Source organism: Lutjanus erythropterus, chromosome 17 (assembly GCF_056507025.1).
Source record: "Lutjanus erythropterus isolate fLutEry1 chromosome 17, fLutEry1.hap2, whole genome shotgun sequence".
Taxonomy (NCBI): Eukaryota; Metazoa; Chordata; class Actinopteri; order Lutjaniformes; family Lutjanidae; genus Lutjanus; species Lutjanus erythropterus.
This window is the reverse complement of record NC_139333.1, coordinates 8181122-8191120: the sequence shown is the minus strand read 5'-3', so window position 1 is coordinate 8191120 and position 9999 is coordinate 8181122. Positions and strand designations below refer to the sequence as shown.

General features: G+C 41.5%; 1 protein-coding gene across 1 annotated transcript; it reads right to left on the bottom strand.

Moving 5' to 3' along the window:
* Positions 1–270: 270 nt before the first annotated feature.
* Positions 271–1991, bottom strand: rasd1 (RAS, dexamethasone-induced 1). Its single transcript, XM_084740831.1, has 2 exons — positions 1597–1991; positions 271–1349 (listed from the first exon to the last, which is right to left on the bottom strand). The coding sequence occupies exons 1-2, from the start codon at positions 1865–1867 to the stop codon at positions 820–822; spliced, it is 801 nt and encodes a 266-aa protein (XP_084596957.1). The 5' UTR covers positions 1868–1991; the 3' UTR covers positions 271–819.
* Positions 1992–9999: the final 8008 nt, after the last annotated feature.

Sequence of the window (9999 nt, the reverse complement as noted above, 5' to 3'; positions counted from 1 at the left end):
ATAAGTAGGATTTAATAACACAATATAATCTATGAAATATAACGTGACAGTTATGAGGAGTTAGAATCATTGTGTCAGTGTAAAAGATGCTTTAAATGTGAGAAGTTGTTCTTTGTGATGTTTGTTCAGCTGTGCTTCAGTGTGTGCTTTGGTTGAGGAGGCAAACAACGGTCTGCTTATTGTTGTTTACATATGTACACGTGTATGTATGAGAAGATATTCAATAAACATGTTTTCAAAAGAGAAGAAACGAGAAATATGCAAAATAAGTTTGTTTGTTCTTTTTTATTACATTTTTAGATTTTGACTTCTTTGCAAAAATGACAGTGACAATAAATATACATTCACAATAAAAAAGAATACTTCAGATCGCAACAAAACATTCAAGTGTACTGAGCCGTTATAAAATCTGAGAATATGTAAACAACATTTTTTTTCCCTCTTGAGAGTCTCTTTTCTCTCCCTCTCCTCTCCTGTAAAAGGCATGACGTCAACAAAACACATTTTTACGCGTCGATGCGCGAGTCACGTCACACAGCGGACTCGTTGACTGACAGAACAAGCGAACATTCTCTCATGTCTGGTGGGTGAGTGTTTTTTTTGGCAGTTTTAGCGGACTCGTGTGTCCGGTCAGTGTCCTTGGAGACGGCACTTGCGCCAAAGCGCGCGGGGGCTGCGGCCCCGGCGTCTCCACGCCTCCTCGTGTCAGTCTGAGCGCAGTCAGCCGGCCGCACGGGTCGCCTCAAGCTGACGCACCAGGATCGTCTCCTTTTTTTAAAAAAAAAGATTTGTCTTGAGCGTGTGAGCCTCACAGTCCGTTTAACTGATCACACATCTCTCTTTGTCCTTTCCCTGCCCGCCTCCTATCGCCTTCTCCTTGATGTACATGAGGTCGCTGTGCACGCTGGGTCTCCGTGCGCACGGAGTCACCACGCCGTACGCCTCCCCAATGTCTTTCATCTTCTTGTTCTTCAGAGACTTCCTGTGCAGCATGTCGCAGTACTGCACGGACACTTTGCGGTGCAGGTCGGGACTCATCTCGTGAGGTAGTTTGGCCAGAGTGAACAGAGTCTGAAACATCTTATCCACGTTCTCGTTGCGCTTGGCGGAGATCTCGAAGTAGGCGCACTTCTCGTCCCCAGCCACAAGCTGCTCGATCTCCTCCTGCTGCACCTCCCGGTAGAACTCCCGGTCGCCCTTGTTCCCGCAGATCACCAGAGGAACGTCGATGTTCTCCTTGATCTTGTTCTTCAGGCACGACTTGGTCTCGAAGATTTGGCGCTTGAGCCGCTGCACCTCGTGGAAGGAGTCCCGGTTGTCCAAACTGAAGACGAGGATGAACACGTCACCTGGAGAAGGAAAGAAAGAGAGGATGGTTTAGTTAACTTGGTTTTCTTTCAGTGCATGCAAAATGTAAAATATGCAACATGTATTTTCCCCCTAATTTAAACGTGCGCTTTTGCACCCTGCAGCCATGCATCAGAGCGCACGGTGCGCACAGAAATCTCGTATTTGCAGCACACAAAATGCACTTTCACAGGATTCTAATTCTCTATATCTCTTAATAAAAAGATAAAAACACATGTGGATATTTACCTGTCAGTATGGACAGTCTCCTCATGGCGGGGAATGGGTGGTTCCCTGATGTATCCAGTATGTCCAGCTGGTAAACGTCTCCCTTGATGCTGTACAGTTTCCTGTGAAAGTCCTCGATGGTCGGTGTGTACTGCTCGTCAAATCTCCCGTTCAGGAAACGCGACACGATGGCCGTTTTCCCAACTTTGGTGGATCCCAAAATCACCATCCTGTAGCAGTTCTTGGCAGGGATGTCAAAATCGCTCTCGGATGGCGACATTTTCTTAATCATGGTTATAACGCCGGTTTAAAGTGTGTGCGTAAAATGCGGTTGAGCAGCCTGTTGTTAGTAAAGGCTGTGAAAAGGCTGTGATTTGCTCAGCTGTGCGATTCTGTCTGAACTCCGGGGCTTGAGTCGCGTATTTAAGCGCGCGGCGGACCCCTCCTCCCCCCGACGTCACAGCTCAGTGAGCAGGACCTGCGAGCTCCATTGAGGACAGGGAAGAAGGGAGAAGCGGAGCAGACTCTCAGTGGTGCGTCAGTCTGTCATTTCTGATCGGAGACGGTGACAAAACAGACGCTCAGAAAAATAGTACACGACATAACATCATTTAGGAGATGGGACAGGGGGAATGGCGCCGTGCGTAACAGCAAAATCACAACTTTGGCAGAGCAAGTTAATGACTGACACTCCATCCGGTATTTAACCCGGTTTGTGCACTGTGATGAAAATCAAGATGAACTCTGGACCTATTCTCAAAATGTGAAACCTGTGCAGCGGATGTGACTTCTTGTACACCGAGCAAATATGTGACCAGACTGTTTCACTCCTCATCCTGAGTCATTTAGAGGCCTGCAAACTGTGCTAATTTTTATTTTAACTCACAACAACCAGCACTGAACTCTGATTTCAGTTTATTCTCGTGCTTGCAAAAAGAAAAAAATAAGCAAAATAATATTAAATGCATATTTATATAAAACAGAGGTGGATAAATAAATGTTGCTTGATACTGAAGTGCAAAGGTGCATTCATTAATGTATTCATTCATATCTTTAGTTGCTGCCACTGCTGCTTATTCACCAGGCGGAGGATTGACATGCTGCAGTTACCAAATTGACCAAAAGGGGGCACTCAGGGTACAGTTTGACCCTGATGACAGGCATCACTTACCTGTGACAACTCATAGCGGATAAGCTGTGTGTTTGTGTGTGTGAGCATACAAAGCAGTCTCCATCTGTTTCTTTTGTCAGCTACCTTCAAGAGATTTTTTTTAAAATCATGGCTGCCAAATGCAAAAACTTTAGTCATTAAGTCATTCAGTGATGAACAACAAAAAGCCTTTCCTTAATTTTTCCCCCCAATAATACGTCATATAATTGAATGGAGCTTCTGTAAACTGCTGCTGGGTTGAACTGGAGGCACCAGGACACTAAATTCAAAGTTGTTTATTCAAAAAATGACTTTTTATGCTTTAATGTGGTTCATTCAGTCAGTCATGAAATACTGAAAACGTGAGAACTCTGATGCAGTCTGGTAAGTTACGATGTAACCTAAAGCAATGCATATGATATGATTCTATTACATTCATCCAACTTGTGCATCCCTCTTAAGAAATAGTTTACCCCTAAATCAAAAATACATATTTTTCGTCCTACCTATAGAGCTGTTTATCCATCGAGATTGTTTTGGTTTGAGTTACAAAATTTTGGAGACATCAGCTGTTTGCCTTGTCTCCAATATTCTGGAACTAGATGGAACTCAGTTTGTGGTGCTACTCATGGATGATAAGCGCAGGCTTGTGACAGTGCAGGATGTAAACATCAATGGTGTCCTCAGCTGAGCTGTAACTGCCGGCTCAGGGGCCATCCACCCCCCACCCCACAACATGTGGTGCAGTGGTTAGCACTGTCCAATCACAGCAAGAAGGTTCTGAGTTGAATCCTCCAGCTGGCTGGGGGGCTGGGGAGTGAGTAGCTGGGGTCTGCCCCATGGCCTTTCTGTGCAGTTTATATGTATCTCTCCCACAGTCCAAAGACATGCAGCATAATAGGTTAATTGATAACTCTAAATTGCCTGGAGGTGTGAATGTGAGCTTGAGTGGTTGTTTTTGTGTCAAGTGTCAGCCCTGAGATGAACTGGCAGCTTGTTCTGGGTGTACCCCGCCTCTCGCCCAGTGTCAGCTGGGATAGCACGGGTAACTAATGTATATAAAATACATTGAAACTGCTTTTACTTTTTTTGTTAAGTATGCTGAAAACATGTTATTGATGAAACCAGAAAAGAAAATTTTCAGAAAAATTGCACTTTGTTGCTGTATTTGTACGCTGAAGTGCCAAAGTTCAAGCTGACGTCCTCAAATGTCTTGTTTTGTCCACAACTCAGAGTTACTCAGTCAGAGAGTAAACTTTTTTCAAGAATAACTCGAAATGATTTTTTTATTGGAGGCCATGATAATAAGTTGACAACTGTGTGTGCACTGTGCATGGTAATATATCATTATTTATTTTAAAATTGGAATCCTGCTAATAATCCCCGTTTTGAGAAAATGCACGTGTAATCTGATTACATCTTTTTTTTTTAAATCTGTAATTGTATCAGGATTGCATAATCCCGTCATAAGTAATCCATTAACTCCCCAAACCTGGTGCAGAAATGTTACATATTATAGCTTTAACTACAAAAGCTAAATAGCTTAAATAATAATTACTCAGCTTCCATACAGAAGCTTCGACTTGAGCACAGTTTTATTCTTGCAAAGATTCCAAATTGAGCCTCAAATAACTTCACACTGTTGAGTCACTATTTGTGAGTCTATCTGTAACTAAACTACGATTACTAAACGATCAAACAGAAACCAGCTTCCCATTTCTTTTCCCACCAAAGAAACCCTTCTCCCCCTTTCTAAGTGTGACTGCCCCCTGAGCCTGTAAACTCTGGGATAATCAGTAAGTGTATTGTCCATGTCAGTGTTGCGTCAGGTTAACCAGCTACAGAGTGTGCGTCACAGTGAGTGCACGACGCTGCTTGGCCTCTGTTAACTTCAGTATATATTTTTCTTGAGGCATCCAGTTTAGATAAACAAGATCTTAGCAGGGCACTGAAGGAAAAACTCTGACCCTCTGTGTCCCATGACCCGGCCACCTGTGTGAAATATGTTGTTCTTATGAGTCATGAACTAGTGTCTTTCAAGTGTCTCGGGGCAGATGCAGAGGAATAATGCGTTCTTGTGTGTGCGTGGGAATAGGTACTTTCACCCAATGTAACACCCCTTTAGAGAGACAGAGAGAAGGCATGCACAGTTCATAAAGGTGTCATAACATAATATGATAATAATAATAAATAAATGAATCATTGATGTCTAGACAGGGAAACAATCCGAATAGTTGCCCCACGGCAATCATTCAGCTTGCCCTCCTTCCTTCCGTCTCCGCAACATAAAAAAATATATATATTAAAGCACTGCAAGTCTATTTTTTTCCTACGTGTGAGCAGCAGTAATGAGGAAGAGGTGTCGTGTGAAAACAGTGGTCATGTTTGGCTGTCTGATAGATAATGACGCTGTGTGGAAGGAGCGATGCACTGTAGTACAGCCGTGGAACGAGAAATGCAGAGGAGAGTGGAAAAACAAATGGTGCCGACAGTGAGCAAATACGACTTCTGCCAGGCAGCTCATAAAAGGCAGAGTGAGAGATGCAGATCAGGCGTCGACGTGCAGTTTGTGAATCAGCCTGAAAAACTGGCATGAAATACTGAGGGGAAAAAAAAAATCACTTCAGTTTACACCTGCTTTTTAGGTACCTCGTGTAATCAGGGGGAGCAAAATGCTTCGAATCCACATCAAATCCACCTGCAGTGTTCATTCGAATGTGTTAAAGGTGTCCGCCTCCACAGGTGCTCACAGTCACATCTGGACGCATTAGCACAAATTACTGGTTTAATGTGGCTCCAGTTCACATATACTTGAGTGATATCACATGTGAGGGAGTGCTGTTGGACACATCATGGCTGTGACTTGGTCATAGGCACGAGGCACCAAAGATAATCACGACGGTGCTTACCACCTTAGTTGTTCCAATGGGCTGAAGAACCTGCCTCAAGCCTGTTTTCAGCTTGGACTTCTCGAGCGACTTAACGTCCAAGACGCCATGAAAAGGTGGGTCTTCCTTTGTTCGTGGTCTGAAAACAAACGAACCAACCACAGGATTTTAGGATAGCAGGTATGTTAGTTTATTTGAATTAAGACGCTACACTACAAAAACAGCCATTTGTTTGTTCTGAAACTGTTCAAGGAACAATCTTAAAATTTGCAAGCCGATTGCTTCAGTTTTACTAAACGGGGGCGTCCTAACCTGCTCCGTGCATCAGCCATTAGGTTGCACAACATTTCACTTGCTTGAAAAATTGCTCTATTTCTGCAAAGTTTCATGCACATCCAACCTTTTTTATCTGGTTGAAATCAATGTGACATCATTGACGTTTCCGTTTCTCCTCATCAGAGCAGGTGAAAGGGAAGACGAGAGACTAATTAACAAGGTGGAGAAGAAGCAACACCTTTTATATGATCCACAGCAGCCCTTTTATGGAAATATCTTCAAAAAGGACGGGGTTTAAAAGGAAAAAAGGGAACTTCTAGGAGTGACAAGAAACTTAACGCTTGCATCGTTGCTAGTTAGGAAACAGTCTTACTCGCTATCACCTGCAGCAAGCAGTTGGCCTAGAATTAATCCTTGTCATGACAACAGTAAACTTGCTTCATAACTTTTGATTTTGGGTGCAAAACTTTCACCAAAATATCTGAGAATGCTTGCGAAAGTGGGATAATCAACGAGTAGGTAGGCGTTATGTGGAGGCGAAGAACCACCTGTTTGTCTCCGCTAAGTGACTTCAAACCGTTGAACGCACATCTACATAATATTCCACTGGTTTTAATGTTGTTGATGTTGTTTGTGTCTGTGAGACAGCCTCACAATCTCTCTGAAGCACATAGGAACTGAATTACTACAGATATACATATCAAAAACCAGTATGCTTCATTAAAATGACAGTCTGGTTTTAATTTTGTCTTTTATCCTCCTGCTCTAAATTACAGTGTTTGAATAATTGTGCAGGTCTTGAGGTCAGTAGGGCTTGTAAGATACAAGTTTGGCACTGGGCCCGTCAGTACAACCTGGTAATGAGACCAGATGTCTGGAAAATGAGGACAATATGTCTCTACTGCTGCGAGGTTCAGTTTTCTATCACAGCAGCCTAAAGACAACAGTTTCAGCCACAACATGTGAAATTCTACTCCAATCATATTAGAAGAAGCTCGCTTAAGTTTATAACAGATCCTCTGACAGCGGGACTGTGGAACTGCTCAGACAGCAGACGGCCAACCAAAATTTCTGACACGCCAGAAAACAATCTGATTGTCTGAAAGCCAGACTGTTGACTGTTCAGCTGATTAATCAGGCGTTTGCATGACAACCAGTCTGGAAGAATTCATCCCATTTCTATGATTAGTTGGGGTGTGTAGTGCAATAATTATTATCTCCACAAGGTGTAAAGAGTGGATTACACAATCGCTTGCTTGTGTGCAGGCTTGGAGCTTTTCCACAACTGATCTCACATGCTACTGGACCCATCAGCTTGTTTTTTTGTGTGCACATTCATGACGTTGACCACAGAAAACTCTTTTGATATGGTTCCATGCTGGAGACAGCCGTGGCCACAGGCATTATGTTTCCAGGTCATCCCAGTCTCGTGAACAAAAAGAATGTCTGCAAACTCAAAATGAACTGAACATATTTTGGTGATCAAAGATCAAAGTTCACTTGGGACGGATTTTCTCCAAATTTGGTGCAAATGTCAACTTGGATTCAAAGATGAACTGTTAAGATTTTGGTGGTTAAATATCACCGTGATCTAACAAAATATGCTTTTGGCCATAACTCAAGAATTGAAACAAATGTCCAATAGGCTCCTAGCTGTGCTGCATTGTAACTACTTCCATATAACTAGCTACATGTAATTAAATTACAAAATAAATGTCATTGTAATTGGTTACAGTAGAATTAAATTACAGTTACTAATCAAAATGTTGGTGATTAAAAAGAGGTTACATCCAAATAATTTTTTCAAGGTTGCCTGGAACTCCATCTCTGTCCCTCTGGACCACGACATGATGAAAAAAAATAACAATCTGGACAGATTTTTTAACTTTTTAACAAATTATTTTTTCTAGTTGTTTTAACTTAATCAATTGAATACAATGCAAATAAACCCACAACCCGATTTTGCTAAATGTATTTTATGTATGTCCAGAAAAGAATAGCTTGTCAACAATATTTGCACTGATCTAGTTATTAAAAGGGACTAACAGGTAACAATGTTGACACAATGCAGATAAAAAATTTATGTCAATGTTATGCTGAAAAGAGGCGTTTGAAAAAAAAAAAAAAAAAAGACTGCTGTTGTGCAAAATACATAAAAAAATACACCATAAACTACTCAGCTTCAGGGCACCAATATGAAAATCGGTGGGATGGTGTCAAGTGTTTCTGCCTTTGGCTGTTTGCTTGTGTGTAGTGCTGTGAGTACTCTGTGGACTTAACATACAAATACTCAAATGTTACTTCAGTTACAATTAAACCACTGTTAAACAGACACTGAAGGGGATGAAAAGACTGTTTATAGACAGAAATGTAAGAACAGTTGAGTCTTTTGCCTCAGCATTTTCCCTACACTGATACAGCTGGTTACCTGACCTGAATTCTTGCATTTATATAACAAACAGCAGCTTAATTATTCCTGATAGAAAAGTGCGGCATGATTTCAGGGAGCACTTTGAATAATGTGGAATTTTCGAACTCGGCAACTTATGTACGCTGCAGCTGGCGTTTTTGTACTGCTACACAAAGGCAGGCATTGTTTGACACAGATTTTGGAGCATCCATGTGGCAAAAACCCCAAAAGAAAGCCAGGTGGCTGAAATTATTCAGGTAAGATAGCTTTTATTTTCTTCTTCAGGCAGTTACAAGGACAAATGGGATGTAATGAAGCCGGTATCCCTGAGAGTACAGGTAGACGTGCATCATTGATTTTCATGAGGCGGACTTCTAAAATTGACTGCAGAGGACGAGGGATAAAATGTAATAAAAGCAGTTGTTTCATGGTGACTCTGACCTACTTTTGAGCATAAAAGAAGTGTATTCATACGTTTCCTGACATAACATGTGCAAGTGCAGAGATGGAGAAAATTCGAAGCATTTATCACACAGAAAATGCTTGCTTCTCTCTTTTTAAAGTTTTGAAGGATTTGCGAGCAACGTTTTGGAATAAAGTGAGCCAGCGCAAACACTTTTTCAGGGTTCTGAACAAGTCACTGTCACAGAGAGAAGGGCACGGGAGATTTTAAGTCCTCCTACAGTACTTTAAGTGATTCAAATGAAAAACCTGGTACTCCGAAACCAAACCAGAGTGCATTCGGTACATATGTTGCCCGAAGATGCAAACCTGCCAGCGCCCGTTTTTCATCAGCTTCTCTCATATTTCATGGCCCTCCTGTTTCATTGTTTCTCTTTGGGAACTCCTGAAATTTACAGGGCCTTCCAACTTTATTATGAATAATCATCGTAAATAGACCTGTAAGTTCTGCGTTTATCTGACACAGGCCCAGTTCAGGGTGCAAAAGGATGCATTGCACTTTCAGTTTAATATTTTGCACCCTCATTAGCACCATCATTGAAATTTGAATTTGGGATTTGGGGTTGTCGATTTCTAGTTGAAAACTGGTAAGTATTTGGTCTGAATGTGCAAAAACAACTTTTCACCCTCTTTTCAACAGGCTAAAATGCAGTCACAACATCAGCATGCCACAAATTTGTTTAATCATTTGTTCAACTGTTGGTTGACAGTGTAATGATACCGAGTGATGTGAAGACGTTTCACTAGTAGGAAATTATACTGAAATATTTAATAATGTAAATTACTAAAATTCAAAGCTTGGGACAGAGTCTCTCTCAACAGAATGTTGTGTTTTCACTATACATGTTAAGAAACCTGAAAACACAACCTGCTTAATGGTCTGTTTTACTCTAAACAGGAACATAATTTACAAAATGAATATCACACTGTATCGAAGAAGACTTGAAAGAAGGAATTGAGACCATAAACTAATTAGGAAACTGTTTACTGAGGTAATAAGTCAAATGAGAAGTAGGGTCATTTTCTCATAAGTTTACATACAATCAGACTTCTTCTTGCAACCAGTGGAGTCGGCCCCTGCTGGCCATTAGAAAGAATGCGGTTTTAAGACACTGACACAGTCTATTGATCCATACATAATGTACAGACGTTGGAGTGATACCAATCTTCTCATCTAACTTTTGCAAAGAAGCAAATTCACATATTTCTCCAAAAGTCAAGCCATTCTGCTAATTCAA

Coding starts and splice junctions, on each gene's coding strand:
- rasd1 (XM_084740831.1), bottom strand. CDS start 1,867: ATGATTAAGAAAATGTCGCCATCCGAGAGCGATTTTGACATCCCTGCC. Junction 1,350..1,596: donor GAGACTGTCCATACTGACAG/GTAAATATCCAC, acceptor TTCCTTCTCCAG/GTGACGTGTTCATCCTCGTC.